Source organism: Heterodontus francisci, chromosome 11, assembly GCF_036365525.1.
Source record: "Heterodontus francisci isolate sHetFra1 chromosome 11, sHetFra1.hap1, whole genome shotgun sequence".
Lineage (NCBI taxonomy): Eukaryota > Metazoa > Chordata > Chondrichthyes > Heterodontiformes > Heterodontidae > Heterodontus > Heterodontus francisci.
Window position 1 is genome coordinate 22,543,527 of NC_090381.1, and position 22,525 is coordinate 22,566,051.

General features: G+C 48.2%; 1 protein-coding gene across 1 annotated transcript in view; it reads left to right on the forward strand.

Annotated features, from left to right (window-relative positions):
• LOC137375134 (unconventional myosin-VIIa-like) overlaps positions 1-22,525 on the forward strand; it is a 348,920-nt gene that overhangs the window by 277,929 nt on the left and 48,466 nt on the right. The window contains exons 42-43 of the mRNA XM_068041805.1: positions 13,889-13,976; positions 14,065-14,171. Of these exons, the coding sequence (XP_067897906.1) occupies positions 13,889-13,976; positions 14,065-14,171 (195 nt within the window). The remainder of the gene's footprint in view (positions 1-13,888; positions 13,977-14,064; positions 14,172-22,525) is intronic.

The window sequence follows — 22,525 nt, forward strand, 5'->3', positions numbered from 1 at the left end:
GATTACCTCCACCTGGCAGTCTTTGATTATCTCCACCAGGTAGTCTTTGATTATCTCCACCTGGTAGTCTTTGATTATCTCCACCCGGCAGTCTTTGATTATCTCCACCAGGCAGTCTTTGATTATCTCCACCTGGTAGTCTTTGATTACCTACACCTGGCAGTCTTTGATTATCTCCACCTGATAGTCATTGATTACCTCCACCTGGCAGTCTTTGATTATCTCCACCTGGCAGTCTTTGATTATCTCCACCTGATAGTCATTGATTACCTCCACCTGGTAGTCATTGATTACCTCCACCGGGTAGTCTTTGATTATCTCCACCTGGTAGTCTTTGATTACCTACACCTGGCAGTCTTTGATTATCTCCACCTGATAGTCATTGATTACCTCCACCTGGCAGTCTTTGATTATCTCCACCTGATAGTCATTGATTATCTCCACCTGGTAGTCTTTGATTACCTACACCTGGCAGTCTTTGATTATCTCCACCTGATAGTCATTGATTACCTCCACCTGGCAGTCTTTGATTATCTCCACCTGGTAGTCTTTGATTACCTACACCTGGCAGTCTTTGATTATCTCCACCTGATAGTCATTGATTACCTCCACCTGGCAGTCTTTGATTATCTCCACCTGGCAGTCTTTGATTATCTCCACCTGATAGTCATTGATTATCTCCACCTGGTAGTCTTTGATTACCTCCACCTGGCAGTCTTTGATTATCTCCACCTGGCAGTCTTTGATTATCTCCACCTGATAGTCATTGATTACCTCCACCTGGTAGTCTTTGATTACCTCCACCGGGTAGTCTTTGATTATCTCCACCTGGCAGTCTTTGATAATCTCCACCTGGCAGTCTTTGATTATCTCCACCTGATAGTCATTGATTACCTCCACCTGGCAGTCTTTGATTATCTCCACCTGGTAGTCTTTGATTACCTACACCTGGCAGTCTTTGATTATCTCCACCTGGCAGTCTTTGATTATCTCCACCTGATAGTCATTGATTATCTCCACCTGGTAGTCTTTGATTATCTCCACCTGGTAGTCTTTGATTACCTCCACCTGGTAGTCTTTGATTACCTCCACCGGGTAGTCTTTGATTACCTCCACCTGGCAGTCTTTGATTATCTCCACCTGGCAGTCTTTGATTATCTCCACCTGATAGTCATTGATTACCTCCACCTGGTAGTCTTTGATTACCTCCACCGGGTAGTCTTTGATTATCTCCACCTGGCAGTCTTTGATTACCTCCACCTGGCAATCTTTGATAATCTCCACCTGGCAGTCTTTGATTATCTCCACCTGATAGTCATTGATTACCTCCACCTGGCAGTCTTTGATAATCTCCACCTGGCAGTCTTTGATTATCTCCACCTGATAGTCATTGATTACCTCCACCTGGCAGTCTTTGATTACCTCCACCGGGTAGTCTTTGATTACCTCCACCTGGCAGTCTTTGATTATCTCCACCTGGCAGTCTTTGATTATCTCCACCTGATAGTCATTGATTACCTCCACCTTGTAGTCTTTGATAATCTCCACCTGGCAGTCTTTGATTATCTCCACCTGATAGTCATTGATTACCTCCACCTGGTAGTCTTTGATCACCTCCACCGGGTAGTCTTTGATTACCTCCACCTGGCAGTCTTTGATTATCTCCACCTGGCAGTCTTTGATTACCTCCACCTGGCAGTCTTTGATAATCTCCACCTGGCAGTCTTTGATTATCTCCACCTGATAGTCATTGATTACCTCCACCTGGCAGTCTTTGATTATCTCCACCTGGTAGTCTTTGATTACCTACACCTGGCAGTCTTTGATTATCTCCACCTGGCAGTCTTTGATTATCTCCACCTGATAGTCATTGATTATCTCCACCTGGCAGTCTTTGATTATCTCCACCTGATAGTCATTGATTATCTCCACCTGGTAGTCTTTGATTACCTCCACCTGGCAGTCTTTGATTACCTCCACCTGGCAGTCTTTGATTATCTCCACCTGGTAGTCTTTGATTACCTCCACCTGGCAGTCTTTGATTATCTCCACCTGGTAGTCTTTGATTACCTACACCTGGCAGTCTTTGATTATCTCCACCTGATATTCATTGATTACCTCCACCTGGCAGTCTTTGATTATCTCCACCTGGCAGTCTTTGATTATCTCCACCTGATAGTCATTGATTATCTCCACCTGGTAGTCTTTGATTACCTCCACCGGGTAGTCTTTGATTATCTCCACCTGATAGTCATTGATTACCTCCACCTGATAGTCATTGATTACCTCCACCTGGCAGTCTTTGATTATCTCCACCTGGTAGTCTTTGATTACCTACACCTGGCAGTCTTTGATTATCTCCACCTGGTAGTCTTTGATTACCTCCACCTGGCAGTCTTTGATTATCTCCACCTGGTAGTCTTTGATTACCTACACCTGGCAGTCTTTGATTATCTCCACCTGATAGTCTTTGATTACCTCCACCTGGCAGTCTTTGATTACCTCCACCTGGCAGTCTTTGATTATCTCCACCTGGCAGTCTTTGATTACCTCCACCTGGCAGTCTTTGATTATCTCCACCTGGTAGTCTTTGATTACCTACACCTGGCAGTCTTTGATTATCTCCACCTGATAGTCATTGATTACCTCCACCTGGCAGTCTTTGATTATCTCCACCCGGCAGTCTTTGATTATCTCCACCTGGTAGTCTTTGATTACCTCCACCTGGCAGTCTTTGATTATCTCCACCTGGTAGTCTTTGATTACCTACACCTGGCAGTCTTTGATTATCTCCACCTGATAGTCATTGATTACCTCCACCTGGCAGTCTTTGATTATCTCCACCTGGTAGTCTTTGATTATCTCCACCTGGTAGTCTTTGATTACCTCCACCTGGCAGTCTTTGATTACCTCCACCTGGCAGTCTTTGATTATCTCCACCTGGTAGTCTTTGATTATCTCCACCTGGTAGTCTTTGATTACCTCCACCTGGCAGTCTTTGATTACCTCCACCTGGCAGTCTTTGATTATCTCCACCTGGTAGTCTTTGATTACCTACACCTGGCAGTCTTTGATTATCTCCACCTGATAGTCATTGATTACCTCCACCTGGCAGTCTTTGATTACCTCCACCGGGTAGTCTTTGATTATCTCCACCTGGCAGTCTTTGATTACCTCCACCTGGCAGTCTTTGATAATGTCCACCTGGCAGTCTTTGATTATCTCCACCTGATAGTCATTGATTACCTCCACCTGGCAGTCTTTGATTATCTCCACCTGGTAGTCTTTGATTACCTACACCTGGCAGTCTTTGATTATCTCCACCTGGCAGTCTTTGATTATCTCCACCTGATAGTCATTGAATATCTCCACCTGGTAGTCTTTGATTATCTCCACCTGGTAGTCTTTGATTACCTCCACCTGGCAGTCTTTGATTACCTCCACCTGGCAGTCTTTGATTATCTCCACCTGGTAGTCTTTGATTACCTCCACCTGGCAGTCTTTGATTATCTCCACCTGGTAGTCTTTGATTACCTCCACCTGGCAGTCTTTGATTATCTCCACCTGATATTCATTGATTACCTCCACCTGGCAGTCTTTGATTATCTCCACCTGGCAGTCTTTGATTATCTCCACCTGATAGTCATTGATTATCTCCACCTGGTAGTCTTTGATTACCTCCACCGGGTAGTCTTTGATTATCTCCACCTGGCAGTCTTTGATTACCTCCACCTGGTAGTCTTTGATTACCTCCACCTGGCAGTCTTTGATTATCTCCACCTCGCAGTCTTTGATTATCTCCACCTGGCAGTCTTTGATTATCTCCACCTGGCAGTCTTTGATTATCTCCACCTGATAGTCTTTGATTACCTCCACCTGGCAGTCTTTGATTACCTCCACCTGGCAGTCTTTGATTATCTCCACCTGATAGTCATTGATTACCTCCACCTTGTAGTCTTTGATAATCTCCACCTGGCAGTCTTTGATTATCTCCACCTGATAGTCATTGATTACCTCCACCTGGTAGTCTTTGATTACCTCCACCGGGTAGTCTTTGATTACCTCCACCTGGCAGTCTTTGATTATCTCCACCTGGCAGTCTTTGATTATCTCCACCGGGCAGTCTTTGATTACCTCCACCTGGCAGTCTTTGATAATCTCCACCTGGCAGTCTTTGATTATCTCCACCTGATAGTCATTGATTACCTCCACCTGGCAGTCTTTGATTATCTCCACCTGGTAGTCTTTGATTACCTACACCTGGCAGTCTTTGATTATCTCCACCTGGCAGTCTTTGATTATCTCCACCTGATAGTCATTGATTATCTCCACCTGGCAGTCTTTGATTATCTCCACCTGATAGTCATTGATTATCTCCACCTGGTAGTCTTTGATTACCTCCACCTGGCAGTCTTTGATTACCTCCACCTGGCAGTCTTTGATTATCTCCACCTGGTAGTCTTTGATTACCTCCACCTGGCAGTCTTTGATTATCTCCACCTGGTAGTCTTTGATTACCTACACCTGGCAGTCTTTGATTATCTCCACCTGATATTCATTGATTACCTCCACCTGGCAGTCTTTGATTATCTCCACCTGGCAGTCTTTGATTATCTCCACCTGATAGTCATTGATTATCTCCACCTGGTAGTCTTTGATTACCTCCACCGGGTAGTCTTTGATTATCTCCACCTGATAGTCATTGATTACCTCCACCTGATAGTCATTGATTACCTCCACCTGGCAGTCTTTGATTATCTCCACCTGGTAGTCTTTGATTACCTACACCTGGCAGTCTTTGATTATCTCCACCTGGTAGTCTTTGATTACCTCCACCTGGCAGTCTTTGATTATCTCCACCTGGTAGTCTTTGATTACCTACACCTGGCAGTCTTTGATTATCTCCACCTGATAGTCTTTGATTACCTCCACCTGGCAGTCTTTGATTACCTCCACCTGGCAGTCTTTGATTATCTCCACCTGGCAGTCTTTGATTACCTCCACCTGGCAGTCTTTGATTATCTCCACCTGGTAGTCTTTGATTACCTACACCTGGCAGTCTTTGATTATCTCCACCTGATAGTCATTGATTACCTCCACCTGGCAGTCTTTGATTATCTCCACCCGGCAGTCTTTGATTATCTCCACCTGGTAGTCTTTGATTACCTCCACCTGGCAGTCTTTGATTATCTCCACCTGGTAGTCTTTGATTACCTACACCTGGCAGTCTTTGATTATCTCCACCTGATAGTCATTGATTACCTCCACCTGGCAGTCTTTGATTATCTCCACCTGGTAGTCTTTGATTATCTCCACCTGGTAGTCTTTGATTACCTCCACCTGGCAGTCTTTGATTACCTCCACCTGGCAGTCTTTGATTATCTCCACCTGGTAGTCTTTGATTATCTCCACCTGGTAGTCTTTGATTACCTCCACCTGGCAGTCTTTGATTACCTCCACCTGGCAGTCTTTAATTATCTCCACCTGGTAGTCTTTGATTACCTACACCTGGCAGTCTTTGATTATCTCCACCTGATAGTCATTGATTACCTCCACCTGGCAGTCTTTGATTATCTCCAACTGGTAGTCTTTGATTACCTCCACCGGGTAGTCTTTGATTATCTCCACCTGGCAGTCTTTGATTACCTCCACCTGGCAGTCTTTGATAATGTCCACCTGGCAGTCTTTGATTATCTCCACCTGATAGTCATTGATTACCTCCACCTGGCAGTCTTTGATTATCTCCACCTGGTAGTCTTTGATTACCTACACCTGGCAGTCTTTGATTATCTCCACCTGGCAGTCTTTGATTATCTCCACCTGATAGTCATTGATTATCTCCACCTGGTAGTCTTTGATTATCTCCACCTGGTAGTCTTTGATTACCTCCACCTGGCAGTCTTTGATTACCTCCACCTGGCAGTCTTTGATTATCTCCACCTGGTAGTCTTTGATTACCTCCACCTGGCAGTCTTTGATTATCTCCACCTGGTAGTCTTTGATTACCTCCACCTGGCAGTCTTTGATTATCTCCACCTGATATTCATTGATTACCTCCACCTGGCAGTCTTTGATTATCTCCACCTGGCAGTCTTTGATTATCTCCACCTGATAGTCATTGATTATCTCCACCTGGTAGTCTTTGATTACCTCCACCGGGTAGTCTTTGATTATCTCCACCTGGCAGTCTTTGATTACCTCCACCTGGCAGTCTTTGATTATCTCCACCTGGTAGTCTTTGATTACCTCCACCTGGCAGTCTTTGATTATCTCCACCTGGTAGTCTTTGATTACCTGCACCTGGCAGTCTTTCATTATCTCCACCTGATAGTCATTGATTACCTCCACCTGGCAGTCTTTGATTACCTCCACCTGGCAGTCTTTGATTATCTCCACCTGGCAGTCTTTGATTACCTCCACCAGGTAGTCTTTGATTATCTCCACCAGGTAGTCTTTGATTATCTCCACCTGGCAGTCTTTGATTATCTCCACCTGGTAGTCTTTGATTACCTCCACCAGGTAGTCTTTGATTATCTCCACCTGGCAGTCTTTGATTATCTCCACCTGGCAGTCTTTGATTACCTCCACCAGGTAGTCTTTGATTATCTCCACCTGGCAGTCTTTGATTACCTCCACCTGGCAGTCTTTGATTATCTCCACCTGGTAGTCTTTGATTACCTCCACCAGGTAGTCTTTGATTATCTCCACCTGGCAGTCTTTGATTACCTCCACCTGGCAGTCTTTGATTATCTCCACCTGGTAGTCTTTGATTACCTCCACCTGGCAGTCTTTGATTACTTCCACCTGGTAGTCTTTGATTATCTCCACCTGGTAGTCTTTGATTATCTCCACCTGGCAGTCTTTGATTATCTCCACCTGATAGTCATTGATTATCTCCACCAGGTAGTGTTTGATTACCTCCACCTGGCAGTCTTTGATTATCTCCACCTGGCAGTCTTTGATTACCTCCACCTGGCAGTCTTTGATTATCTCCACCTGGTAGTCTTTGATTACCTCCACCTGGCAGTCTTTGATTATCTCCACCTGGTAGTCTTTGATTACCTACACCTGGCAGTCTTTGATTATCTCCACCTGATAGTCTTTGATTACCTCCACCTGGCAGTCTTTGATTACCTCCACCTGGCAGTCTTTGATTATCTCCACCTGGCAGTCTTTGATTACCTCCACCTGGCAGTCTTTGATTATCTCCACCTGGTAGTCTTTGATTACCTACACCTGGCAGTCTTTGATTATCTCCACCTGATAGTCATTGATTACCTCCACCTGGCAGTCTTTGATTATCTCCACCCGGCAGTCTTTGATTATCTCCACCTGGCAGTCTTTGATTACCTCCACCTGGCAGTCTTTGATTACCTCCACCTGGCAGTCTTTGATTATCTCCACCTGGTAGTCTTTGATTATCTCCACCTGGCAGACTTTGATTATCTCCACCTGGTAGTCTTTGATTACCTACACCTGGCAGTCTTTGATTATCTCCACCTGGTAGTCTTTGATTACCTCCACCTGGCAGTCTTTGATTATCTCCACCTGGTAGTCTTTGATTATCTCCACCTGGCAGACTTTGATTATCTCCACCTGGCAGTCTTTGATTATCTCCACCTGGTAGTCTTTGATTATCTCCACCTGGCAGTCTTTGATTATCTCCACCTGGCAGTCTTTGATTATCTCCACCTGGTAGTCTTTGATTATCTCCACCTGGCAGTCTTTGATTATCTCCACCCGGCAGTCTTTGATTATCTCCACCTGGCAGTCTTTGATTACCTCCACCTGGCAGTCTTTGATTACCTCCACCTGGCAGTCTTTGATTATCTCCACCTGGTAGTCTTTGATTATCTCCACCTGGCAGACTTTGATTATCTCCACCTGGTAGTCTTTGATTACCTACACCTGGCAGTCTTTGATTATCTCCACCTGGTAGTCTTTGATTACCTCCACCTGGCAGTCTTTGATTATCTCCACCTGGTAGTCTTTGATTATCTCCACCTGGCAGACTTTGATTATCTCCACCTGGCAGTCTTTGATTATCTCCACCTGGTAGTCTTTGATTATCTCCACCTGGCAGTCTTTGATTATCTCCACCTGGTAGTTTTTGATTATCTCCACCTGGCAGTCTTTGATTATCTCCACCTGGTAGTCTTTGATTATCTCCACCTGGTAGTCTTTGATTACCTACACCTGGCAGTCTTTGATTATCTCCACCTGGTAGTCTTTGATTACCTCCACCTGGTAGTCTTTGATTACCTCCACCTGGTAGTCTTTGATTACCTACACCTGGCAGTCTTTGATTATCTCCACCTGATAGTCTTTGATTACCTCCACCTGGCAGTCTTTGATTACCTCCACCTGGCAGTCTTTGATTATCTCCACCTGGCAGTCTTTGATTACCTCCACCTGGCAGTCTTTGATTATCTCCACCTGGTAGTCTTTGATTACCTACACCTGGCAGTCTTTGATTATCTCCACCAGGTAGTCTTTGATTATCTCCACCTGGCAGTCTTTGATTATCTCCACCTGGTAGTCTTTGATTATCTCCACCTGGTAGTCTTTGATTATCTCCACCTGGCAGTCTTTGATTATCTCCACCTGGTAGTCTTTGATTATCTCCACCTGGCAGACTTTGATTATCTCCACCTGGTAGTCTTTGATTACCTACACCTGGCAGTCTTTGATTATCTCCACCTGGTAGTCTTTGATTACCTCCACCTGGTAGTCTTTGATTACCTCCACCTGGTAGTCTTTGATTACCTACACCTGGCAGTCTTTGATTATCTCCACCTGATAGTCTTTGATTACCTCCACCTGGCAGTCTTTGATTACCTCCACCTGGCAGTCTTTGATTATCTCCACCTGGCAGTCTTTGATTACCTCCACCTGGCAGTCTTTGATTATCTCCACCTGGTAGTCTTTGATTACCTACACCTGGCAGTCTTTGATTATCTCCACCTGATAGTCATTGATTACCTCCACCTGGCAGTCTTTGATTATCTCCACCCGGCAGTCTTTGATTATCTCCACCTGGCAGTCTTTGATTACCTACACCTGGCAGTCTTTGATTACCTCCACCTGGCAGTCTTTGATTATCTCCACCTGGCAGTCTTTGATTATCTCCACCTGATAGTCATTGATTATCTCCACCAGGTAGTGTTTGATTACCTCCACCTGGCAGTCTTTGATTATCTCCACCTGGCAGTCTTTGATTACCTCCACCTGGCAGTCTTTGATTATCTCCACCTGGTAGTCTTTGATTACCTCCACCTGGCAGTCTTTGATTATCTCCACCTGGTAGTCTTTGATTACCTACACCTGGCAGTCTTTGATTATCTCCACCTGATAGTCTTTGATTACCTCCACCTGGCAGTCTTTGATTACCTCCACCTGGCAGTCTTTGATTACCTCCACCTGGCAGTCTTTGATTACCTCCACCTGGCAGTCTTTGATTATCTCCACCAGGTAGTCTTTGATTATCTCCACCTGGTAGTCTTTGATTATCTCCACCCGGCAGTCTTTGATTATCTCCACCAGGCAGTCTTTGATTATCTCCACCTGGTAGTCTTTGATTACCTACACCTGGCAGTCTTTGATTATCTCCACCTGATAGTCATTGATTACCTCCACCTGGCAGTCTTTGATTATCTCCACCTGGCAGTCTTTGATTATCTCCACCTGATAGTCATTGATTACCTCCACCTGGTAGTCATTGATTACCTCCACCGGGTAGTCTTTGATTATCTCCACCTGGTAGTCTTTGATTACCTACACCTGGCAGTCTTTGATTATCTCCACCTGATAGTCATTGATTACCTCCACCTGGCAGTCTTTGATTATCTCCACCTGATAGTCATTGATTATCTCCACCTGGTAGTCTTTGATTACCTACACCTGGCAGTCTTTGATTATCTCCACCTGATAGTCATTGATTACCTCCACCTGGCAGTCTTTGATTATCTCCACCTGGTAGTCTTTGATTACCTACACCTGGCAGTCTTTGATTATCTCCACCTGATAGTCATTGATTACCTCCACCTGGCAGTCTTTGATTATCTCCACCTGGCAGTCTTTGATTATCTCCACCTGATAGTCATTGATTATCTCCACCTGGTAGTCTTTGATTACCTCCACCTGGCAGTCTTTGATTATCTCCACCTGGCAGTCTTTGATTATCTCCACCTGATAGTCATTGATTACCTCCACCTGGTAGTCTTTGATTACCTCCACCGGGTAGTCTTTGATTATCTCCACCTGGCAGTCTTTGATAATCTCCACCTGGCAGTCTTTGATTATCTCCACCTGATAGTCATTGATTACCTCCACCTGGCAGTCTTTGATTATCTCCACCTGGTAGTCTTTGATTACCTACACCTGGCAGTCTTTGATTATCTCCACCTGGCAGTCTTTGATTATCTCCACCTGATAGTCATTGATTATCTCCACCTGGTAGTCTTTGATTATCTCCACCTGGTAGTCTTTGATTACCTCCACCTGGTAGTCTTTGATTACCTCCACCGGGTAGTCTTTGATTACCTCCACCTGGCAGTCTTTGATTTTCTCCACCTGGCAGTCTTTGATTATCTCCACCTGATAGTCATTGATTACCTCCACCTGGTAGTCTTTGATTACCTCCACCGGGTAGTCTTTGATTATCTCCACCTGGCAGTCTTTGATTACCTCCACCTGGCAATCTTTGATAATCTCCACCTGGCAGTCTTTGATTATCTCCACCTGATAGTCATTGATTACCTCCACCTGGCAGTCTTTGATAATCTCCACCTGGCAGTCTTTGATTATCTCCACCTGATAGTCATTGATTACCTCCACCTGGCAGTCTTTGATTACCTCCACCGGGTAGTCTTTGATTACCTCCACCTGGCAGTCTTTGATTATCTCCACCTGGCAGTCTTTGATTATCTCCACCTGATAGTCATTGATTACCTCCACCTGGTAGTCTTTGATAATCTCCACCTGGCAGTCTTTGATTATCTCCACCTGATAGTCATTGATTACCTCCACCGGGTAGTCTTTGATTACCTCCACCTGGCAGTCTTTGATTATCTCCACCTGGCAGTCTTTGATTATCTCCACCGGGCAGTCTTTGATTACCTCCACCTGGCAGTCTTTGATAATCTCCACCTGGCAGTCTTTGATTATCTCCACCTGATAGTCATTGATTACCTCCACCTGGCAGTCTTTGATTATCTCCACCTGGTAGTCTTTGATTACCTACACCTGGCAGTCTTTGATTATCTCCACCTGGCAGTCTTTGATTATCTCCACCTGATAGTCATTGAGTATCTCCACCTGGCAGTCTTTGATTATCTCCACCTGATAGTCATTGATTATCTCCACCTGGTAGTCTTTGATTACCTCCAACTGGCAGTCTTTGATTACCTCCACCTGGCAGTCTTTGATTATCTCCACCTGGTAGTCTTTGATTACCTCCACCTGGCAGTCTTTGATTATCTCCACCTGGTAGTCTTTGATTACCTACACCTGGCAGTCTTTGATTATCTCCACCTGATATTCATTGATTACCTCCACCTGGCAGTCTTTGATTATCTCCACCTGGCAGTCTTTGATTATCTCCACCTGATAGTCATTGATTATCTCCACCTGGTAGTCTTTGATTACCTCCACCGGGTAGTCTTTGATTATCTCCACCTGATAGTCATTGATTACCTCCACCTTGCAGTCTTTGATTACCTCCACCTGGCAGTCTTTGATTATCTCCACCTGGCAGTCTTTGATTACCTCCACCAGGTAGTCTTTGATTATCTCCACCAGGTAGTCTTTGATTATCTCCACCTGGCAGTCTTTGATTATCTCCACCTGGTAGTCTTTGATTACCTCCACCAGGTAGTCTTTGATTATCTCCACCTGGCAGTCTTTGATTATCTCCACCTGGCAGTCTTTGATTACCTCCACCAGGTAGTCTTTGATTATCTCCACCTGGCAGTCTTTGATTACCTCCACCTGGCAGTCTTTGATTATCTCCACCTGGTAGTCTTTGATTACCTCCACCAGGTAATCTTTGATTATCTCCACCTGGCAGTCTTTGATTACTTCCACCTGGTAGTCTTTGATTATCTCCACCTGGTAGTCTTTGATTATCTCCACCTGGCAGTCTTTGATTATCTCCACCTGATAGTCATTGATTATCTCCACCAGGTAGTGTTTGATTACCTCCACCTGGCAGTCTTTGATTATCTCCACCTGGCAGTCTTTGATTACCTCCACCTGGCAGTCTTTGATTATCTCCACCTGGTAGTCTTTGATTACCTCCACCTGGCAGTCTTTGATTATCTCCACCTGGTAGTCTTTGATTACCTACACCTGGCAGTCTTTGATTATCTCCACCTGATAGTCATTGATTACCTCCACCTGGCAGTCTTTGATTATCTCCACCTGGCAGTCTTTGATTACCTACACCTGGCAGTCTTTGATTACCTCCACCTGGCAGTCTTTGATTATCTCCACCTGGCAGTCTTTGATTACCTCCACCTGGCAGTCTTTGATTATCTCCACCATGTAGTCTATGATTATCTCCACCTGGCAGCCGTTGATTACCTCCACCTGGCAGTCTTTGATTATCTCCACCTGGTAGTCTTTGATTATCTCCACCATGTAGTCTATGATTATCTCCACCTGGTAGCCGTTGATTACCTCCACCTGGCAGTCTTTGATTATCTCCACCTGGTAGTCTTTGATTACCTACACCTGGCAGTCTTTGATTACCTCCACCTGGCAGTCTTTGATTATCTCCACCTGGCAGTCTTTGATTATCTCCACCTGGTAGCCATTGATTATCTCCACCTGGTAGTTTTTGATTATCTCCACCTGGCAGTTATTGATTCTCTCCACCTAGTAGTCATTGATTATCTGCACATGCCAGTGATTGATCATCTCCACCTGGTGGTCATTGATTATCTCCACCTGGTAGAGACTGATTATCTCCACCTGGTTGTCATTGATTTTCTACTCCTTGCAGTCGTTGATTATCTCCACCTGCGAGTGATTGATTGTCTGCAGCTGGTAGTCATTGATTATCTCCATCTGGCAGTGATTGGTTATCTCCACCTGGGACTGATTGATTATCTCCACCTGCCAGTTATTGATCATCTCCGTCTGGTGTTCATTGATTATCTCCGTCTGGTGTTCATTGATTATCTCCACCTGGCAGTGACTGATTATCTCCACCTGGTAGTCATTGATTATCTCCACCTGGTAGACATTGATTATCTCCACCTGGCAGTGACTAATTATCTCCACCTGGTAGTGATTGATTACCTCCACCTGGCAGTCATTGATTATCTCCACCTGGCAGTGATTGATCATCTCCACCTGGTTGTCATTGATTATCTCCACCTGGTAGTCATTGATTATCTCCACCTGGCAGTGATTGATCATCTCCACCTGGTTGTCATTGATTATCTCCACCTCGTAGTGATTGATTATCTCCACCTTGTAGTGATTGATTATCTCCAACTGGTAGTGACGGATTATCTCCACCTGTGAGTGATTGTCTACAGCTGGTAGTCATTGATTATCTCCACCTCGTAGTGATTGATTATCTCCACCTTGTAGTGATTGAATATCTCCAACTGGTAGTCATTGATTATCTCCACCTGGCAGTGATTGATTATCTCCACCTGGCAGTGATTGATTATCTCCACCTGGCAGTCATTGATTATCTCCACCTGGTAGTGATTGATTGATTTATTGCCTCTCATGGCAATTTCTGTGTATGTGTATCAGTGATTATCTTTATATTTACATGTGAATTGTTGGGAGTTCTCCACAGCTTCTCTGTTTCAGTAATTCAGTTGCTCTGTGAGATCCTCAAGATCTGGATTTCTGTCTCTTGTGCTTCTAGGTGATCAGCTTCCCTGAAGGAGATTTTTTCTTTGATTATGTGAGACATGTGACTGACTGGGTGAAAAAAGAAAAGCCAATGAAAGGTGGTAAGTGTGCAATCGAACTTACCCCATCATTTATAAAGATGCAATTTTCTTCTCTGCAGTAACAATTTGTTTTGTTCCCATTTTATAGGCACCTCTGTCTCTGTGGTATACAAGGTACTGTTCATGAGAAAGCTGTGGCTCAATGTCTTTCCCGGCAGAGACCTCAAAGCAGATGTAGTTTTCCATTACCCACAGGTGAGTAACTGATCTGGTCCACAGGTGAGCGACTGATCCGGTCCACATGTGAGCGACTGATCTGGTCCACAGGTGAGTAACTGCTCTGGTCCACAGGTGAGCGAGTGATATGGACCACATGTGAGTAACTGCTCTGGTCCACAGGTGAGAGGCTGATCTGGTCCACAGGTGAGCGACTGATCCGGACCACATGTGAGCGACTGATCCGGTCCACAGGTGAGTAACTGCTCTGGTCCACAGGTGAGAGGCTGATCTGGTCCACAGGTGAGCGACTGATCCGGACCACATGTGAGTGACTGATCCGGACCACATGTGAGTGACTGATCCGGTCCACATGTGAGTGACTGATCCGGTCCACATGTGAGCGAATGATCTGGTCCACATGTGAGCGACTGATCTGGTCCACATGTGAGTGACTGATCCGGTCCACATGTGAGTGACTGATCCGGTCCACATGTGAGCGACTGATCTGGTCCACATGTGAGTGACTGATCTGGTGCACAGGTGAGCGACTGATCTGGTCCACAGGTGAGTGACTGATCTGGTCCACATGTGAGTGACTGATCTGGTGCACAGGTGAGCGACTGATCCGGTCCACATGTGAGTGACTGATCTGGTGAACATGTGAGCGACTGATCCGGTCGACATGTGAGTGACTGATCTGGTCCACATGTGAGCGACTGATCCGGTCCACATGTGAGTGACTGATCTGGTCCATATGTGAGTGACTGATCCGGTCCACAGGTGAGCGACTGATCTGGTCCACATGTGACGACTGATCTGGTCCACATGTGAGTGACTGATCTGGTCCACAGGTGAGCGACTGATCTGGTCCGCATGTGACGACTGATCTGGTCCACATGTGAGTGACTGATCTGGTCCACAGGTGAGTGACTGATCTGGTCCACATGTGACGACTGATCTGGTCCACATATGAGTGACTGATCCGGTCCACAGGTGAGTGACTGATCTGGTCCACATGTGACGACTGATCTGGTCCACATGTGAGTGACTGATCTGGTCCACAGGTGACGACTGATCTGATCCACATGTGAGTGACTGATCCGGTCCACATGTGAGTGACTGATCCGGTCCACATGTGAGCGACTGATCTGGTCCACATGTGAGCGACTGATCTGGTCCACATGTGAGTGACTGATCCGGTCCACATGTGAGCGACTGATCTGGTCCACAGGTGAGCGACTGATCCGGTCCACATGTGAGCGACTGATCCGGTCCACAGGTGAGCGACTGATCCGGTCCACATGTGAGCGACTGATCCGGTCCACATGTGAGCGACTGATCTGGCCCACATGTGAGTGACTGATCTGGTCCACAGGTGAGCGACTGATCCGGTCCACATGTGAGCGACTGATCCGGTCCACATGTGAGCGACTGATCCGGTCCACATGTGAGCGACTGATCCGGTCCACATGTGAGTGACTGATCTGGTCCACATGTGAGGTACTGATCTGGTCCACATGTGAGTGACTGATCCGGTCCACAGGTGAGCGACTGATCTGGTCCACAGGTGACGACTGATCTGATCCACATGTGAGCGACTGATCTGGCCCACATGTGAGTGACTGATCTGGTCAACAGGTGAGTGACTGATCCGGTCCACAGGTGACGACTGATCTGATCCACATGTGAGCGACTGATCTGGCCCACATGTGAGTGACTGATCTGGTCCACAGGTGAGCGACTGATCTGGTCCACAGGTGACGACTGATCTGATCCACATGTGAGCGACTGATCTGGCCCACATGTGAGTGACTGATCCGGTCCACAGGTGAGCGACTGATCTGGCCCACATGTGAGTGACTGATCTGGTCCACAGGTGAGTGACTGATCTGGTCCACAGGTGAGTGACTGATCTGGTCCACATGTGACGACTGATCTGGTCCACATGTGAGTGACTGATCTGATCCACATGTGAGTGACTGATCTGGTGCACAAGTAAGCGACTGATCCGGTCCACATGTGAGCGACTGATCTGGCCCACATGTGAGTGACTGATCTGGTGCACAAGTGAGCGACTGATCCGGTCCACATGTGAGTGACTGATCTGGTCCACAGGTGAGTGACTGATCTGGTCCACAGGTGAGCGACTGATCTGGCCCACATGTGAGTGACTGATCTGGTCCACAGGTGAGCGACTGATCTGGCCCACATGTGAGTGACTGATCTGGTCCACAGGTGAGCGACTGATCTGGCCCACATGTGAGTGACTGATCTGGTCCACAGGTGAGCGACTGATCTGGCCCACATGTGAGTGACTGATCTGGTCCACAGGTGAGTGACTGATCTGGTCCACAGATGAGTGACTGATCTGGTGCACATGTGAGCGACTGATCTGGTCCACATGTGAGCGACTGATCTGGTCCACATGTGAGCGACTGATCTGGTGCACAGGTGAGCGACTGATCCGGTCCACATGTGAGCGACTGATCCGGTCCACAGGTGAGCGACTGATCCGGTCCACATGTGAGCGACTGATCCGGTCCACATGTGAGCGACTGATCAGGCCCACATGTGAGTGACTGATCTGGTCCACAGGTGAGCGACTGATCCGGTCCACATGTGAGCGACTGATCCGGTCCACATGTGAGCGACTGATCCGGTCCACATGTGAGTGACTGATCTGGTCCACATGTGAGGTACTGATCTGGTCCACATGTGAGTGACTGATCCGGTCCACAGGTGAGCGACTGATCTGGTCCACAGGTGACGACTGATCTGATCCACATGTGAGCGACTGATCTGGCCCACATGTGAGTGACTGATCTGGTCCACAGGTGAGTGACTGATCCGGTCCACAGGTGACGACTGATCTGATCCACATGTGAGCGACTGATCCGGTCCACATGTGAGTGACTGATCTGGTCCACATGTGAGTGACTGATCTGGTCCACATGTGAGGGACTGATCTGGTCCACAGGTGAGCGACTGATCTGGTCCACAGGTGACGACTGATCTGATCCACATGTGAGCGACTGATCTGGTCCACATGAGAGCGACTGATCTGGTCCACATGAGAGCGACTGATCTGGTCCACATGTGAGTGACTGATCTGGTCCACATGTGAGCGACTGATCTGGTCCACATGAGAGTGACTGATCTGATCCACATGTGAGTGACTGATCTGGTCCACATGTGAGTGACTGATCTGGTCCACATGAGAGCGACTGATCTGGTCCAGATGTGAGTGACTGATCTGGTCCATATGAGAGCGACTGACCTGGTCCACATGTGAGTGACTGATCTGGTCCACATGAGAGCGACTGATCTGGTCCACATGTGAGTGACTGATCTGGTCCACATGTGAGTGACTGATCTGGTCCACATGAGAGCGACTGATCTGGTCCAGATGTGAGTGACTGATCTGGTCCACATGTGAGTGACTGATCCGGTCCACAGGTGAGTGACTGATCTGGTCCACAGGTGAGTGACTGATCTGGTCCACATGTGACGACTGATCTGGTCCACATGTGAGTGACTGATCTGATCCACATGTGAGTGACTGATCTGGTGCACAAGTAAGCGACTGATCCGGTCCACATGTGAGCGACTGATCTGGCCCACATGTGAGTGACTGATCTGGTGCACAGGTGAGTGACTGATCTGGTCCACAGGTGAGTGACTGATCTGGTCCACAGGTGAGCGACTGATCCGGTCCACATGTGAGCGACTGATCCGGTCCACATGTGAGTGACTGATCTGGTCCACATGTGAGGTACTGATCTGGTCCACATGTGAGTGACTGATCCGGTCCACAGGTGAGCGACTGATCTGGTCCACAGGTGACGACTGATCTGATCCACATGTGAGCGACTGATCCGGTCCACATGTGAGCGACTGATCTGGTCCACATGTGAGGTACTGATCTGGTCCACATGTGAGTGACTGATCCGGTCCACAGGTGAGCGACTGATCTGGTCCACAGGTGACGACTGATCTGATCCACATGTGAGCGACTGATCTGGTCCACATGTGAGTGACTGATCTGGTCCACATGTGAGGGACTGATCTGGTCCACAGGTGAGCGACTGATCTGGTCCACAGGTGACGACTGATCTGATCCACATGTGAGTGACTGATCTGGTCCACATGTGAGGGACTGATCTGGTCCACAGGTGAGCGACTGATCTGGTCCACAGGTGAGTGACTGATCTGATCCACATGTGAGTGACTGATCCGGTCCACAGGTGAGTGACTGATCTGGTCCACAGGTGAGTGACTGATCTGGTCCACATGTGACGACTGATCTGGTCCACATGTGAGTGACTGATCTGATCCACATGTGAGTGACTGATCTGGTGCACAAGTAAGCGACTGATCCGGTCCACATGTGAGCGACTGATCTGGCCCACATGTGAGTGACTGATCTGGTGCACAAGTAAGCGACTGATCCGGTCCACATGTGAGCGACTGATCTGGCCCACATGTGAGTGACTGATCTGGTGCACAGGTGAGTGACTGATCTGGTCCACAGGTGAGTGACTGATCTGGTCCACATGTGAGTGACTGATCTGGTCCACATGTGAGGGACTGATCTGGTCCACAGGTGAGCGACTGATCTGGCCCACATGTGAGTGACTGATCTGGTCCACGGGTGAGCGACTGATCTGGCCCACATGTGAGTGACTGATCTGGTCCACATGTGAGTGACTGATCTGGTCCACATGTGAGGGACTGATCTGGTCCACAGGTGAGCGACTGATCTGGCCCACATGTGAGTGACTGATCTGGTCCACAGGTGAGCGACTGATCTGGCCCACATGTGAGTGACTGATCTGGTCCACAGGTGAGCGACTGATCTGGCCCACATGTGAGTGACTGATCTGGTCCACAGGTGAGCGACTGATCTGGCCCACATGTGAGTGACTGATCTGGTCCACAGGTGAGCGACTGATCTGGCCCACATGTGAGTGACTGATCTGGTCCACAGGTGAGTGACTGATCTGGTCCACAGGTGAGTGACTGATCTGGTGCACATGTGAGCGACTGATCTGGTCCACATGTGAGTGACTGATCTGGTGCACATGTGAGCGACTGATCCGGTCCACATGTGAGTGACTGATCCGGTCCACATGTGAGTGACTGATCTGGTCCACATGTGAGGTACTGATCTGGTCCACATGTGAGTGACTGATCCGGTCCACAGGTGAGCGACTGATCTGGTCCACAGGTGACGACTGATCTGATCCACATGTGAGCGACTGATCTGGTCCACATGTGAGTGACTGATCCGGTCCACATGTGAGTGACTGATCTGGTCCACATGTGAGGTACTGATCTGGTCCACATGTGAGTGACTGATCCGGTCCACAGGTGAGTGACTGATCCGGTCCACAGGTGACGACTGATCTGGTCCACATGTGAGTGACTGATCTGGTCCACATGTGAGTGACTGATCTGGTCCACAGGTGAGTGACTGATCTGGTCCACAGGTGAGCGACTGATCTGGTCCACATGTGAGTGACTGATCTGGTCCACAGGTGAGCGACTGATCTGGTCCACAGGTGAGTGACTGATCTGGTCCACAGGTGACGACTGATCTGATCCACATGTGAGCGACTGATCTGATCCACATGTGAGTGACTGATCTGGTCCACAGGTGAGTGACTGATCTGGTCCACAGGTGAGTGACTGATCTGGTCCACAGGTGAGCGACTGATCTGGTCCACAGGTGAGTGACTGATCCGGTCCACAGGTGACGACTGATCTGGTCCACATGTGAGTGACTGATCTGGTCCACATGTGAGTGACTGATCTGGTCCACAGGTGAGTGACTGATCTGGTCCACAGGTGAGCGACTGATCTGGTCCACATGTGAGTGACTGATCTGGTCCACAGGTGACGACTGATCTGGTCCACAGGTGAGCGACTGATCTGGTCCACATGAGAGCGACTGATCTGGTCCACATGTGAGTGACTGATCTGGTCCACAGGTGAGCGACTGATCTGGTCCACAGGTGACGACTGATCTGGTCCACAGGTGAGCGACTGATCTGGTCCACATGTGAGTGACTGATCTGGTCCACAGGTGAGCGACTGATCTGGTCCACAGGTGAGCGACTGATCTGGTCCACAGGTGACGACTGATCTGATCCACATGTGAGCGACTGATCTGGCCCACATGTGAGTGACTGATCTGGTCCACAGGTGAGCGACTGATCTGGTCCACAGGTGACGACTGATCTGATCCACATGTGAGCGACTGATCCGGTCCACAGGTGCGCGACTGATCTGGCCCACATGTGAGTGACTGATCTGGTCCACAGGTGAGTGACTGATCTGGTCCACAGGTGAGTGACTGATCTGGTCCACATGTGACGACTGATCTGGTCCACATGTGAGTGACTGATCTGATCCACATGTGAGTGACTGATCTGGTGCACAAGTAAGCGACTGATCCGGTCCACATGTGAGCGACTGATCTGGCCCACATGTGAGTGACTGATCTGGTGCACAAGTGAGCGACTGATCCGGTCCACATGTGAGCGACTGATCTGGCCCACATGTGAGTGACTGATCTGGTCCACAGGTGAGTGACTGATCTGGTCCACAGGTGAGCGACTGATCTGGCCCACATGTGAGTGACTGATCTGGTCCACAGGTGAGCGACTGATCTGGCCCACATGTGAGTGACTGATCTGGTCCACAGGTGAGCGACTGATCTGGCCCACATGTGAGTGACTGATCTGGTCCACAGGTGAGCGACTGATCCGGTCCACATGTGAGCGACTGATCCGGTCCACATGTGAGCGACTGATCCGGTCCACATGTGAGTGACTGATCTGGTCCACAGGTGAGGTACTGATCTGGTCCACATGTGAGTGACTGATCTGGTCCACAGGTGAGGTACTGATCTGGTCCACATGTGAGTGACTGATCTGGTCCACAGGTGAGGTACTGATCTGGTCCACAGGTGAGGTACTGATCTGGTCCACATGTGAGCGACTGATCTGGCCCACATGTGAGTGACTGATCCGGTCCACAGGTGACGACTGATCTGATCCACATGTGAGCGACTGATCTGGCCCACATGTGAGTGACTGATCCGGTCCACAGGTGACGACTGATCTGGTCCACAGGTGAGCGACTGATCTGGTCCACAGGTGACGACTGATCTGATCCACAAGTGAGCGACTGATCTGGCCCACATGTGAGTGACTGATCCGGTCCACATGTGAGTGACTGATCTGGTCCACAGGTGAGTGACTGATCTGGTCCACATGTGAGTGACTGATCTGGTCCACAGGTGAGTGACTGATCTGGTCCACATGTGAGTGACTGATCTGGTCCACAGGTGAGTGATTGATCTGGTCCACAGGTGAGTGACTGATCTGGTCCACATGTGACGACTGATCTGATCCACATGTGAGCGACTGATCTGGCCCACATGTGAGTGACTGATCTGGTCCACAGGTGAGCGACTGATCTGGTCCACAGGTGACGACTGATCTGATCCACAAGTGAGCGACTGATCTGGCCCACATGTGAGTGACTGATCCGGTCCACAGGTGAGCGACTGATCTGATCCACATGTAAGTGACTGATCTGGCCCACATGTGAGTGACTGATCCGGTCCACAGGTGAGCGACTGATCTGGTCCACAGGTGAGTGACTGATCTGGTCCACAGGTGAGTGACTGATCTGGTCCACATGTGAGTGACTGATCTGGTCCACATGTGAGTGACTGATCTGGTCCACAGGTGAGTGACTGATCTGGTCCACAGGTGAGTGACTGATCTGGTCCACATGTGACGACTGATCTGGTCCACATGTGAGTGACTGATCTGATCCACATGTGAGTGACTGATCTGGTGCACAAGTAAGCGACTGATCCGGTCCACATGTGAGCGACTGATCTGGCCCACATGTGAGTGACTGATCTGGTGCACAGGTGAGTGACTGATCTGGTCCACAGGTGAGTGACTGATCTGGTCCACATGTGAGTGACTGATCTGGTCCACATGTGAGGGACTGATCTGGTCCACAGGTGAGCGACTGATCTGGCCCACATGTGAGTGACTGATCTGGTCCACAGGTGAGCGACTGATCTGGCCCACATGTGAGTGACTGATCTGGTCCACAGGTGAGCGAATGATCTGGCCCACATGTGAGTGACTGATCTGGTCCACAGGTGAGCGACTGATCTGGCCCACATGTGAGTGACTGATCTGGTCCACAGGTGAGTGACTGATCTGGTCCACAGGTGAGTGACTGATCTGGTGCACATGTGAGCGGCTGATCTGGTCCACATGTGAGTGACTGATCTGGTGCACATGTGAGCGACTGATCCGGTCCACATGTGAGTGACTGATCCGGTCCACATGTGAGCGACT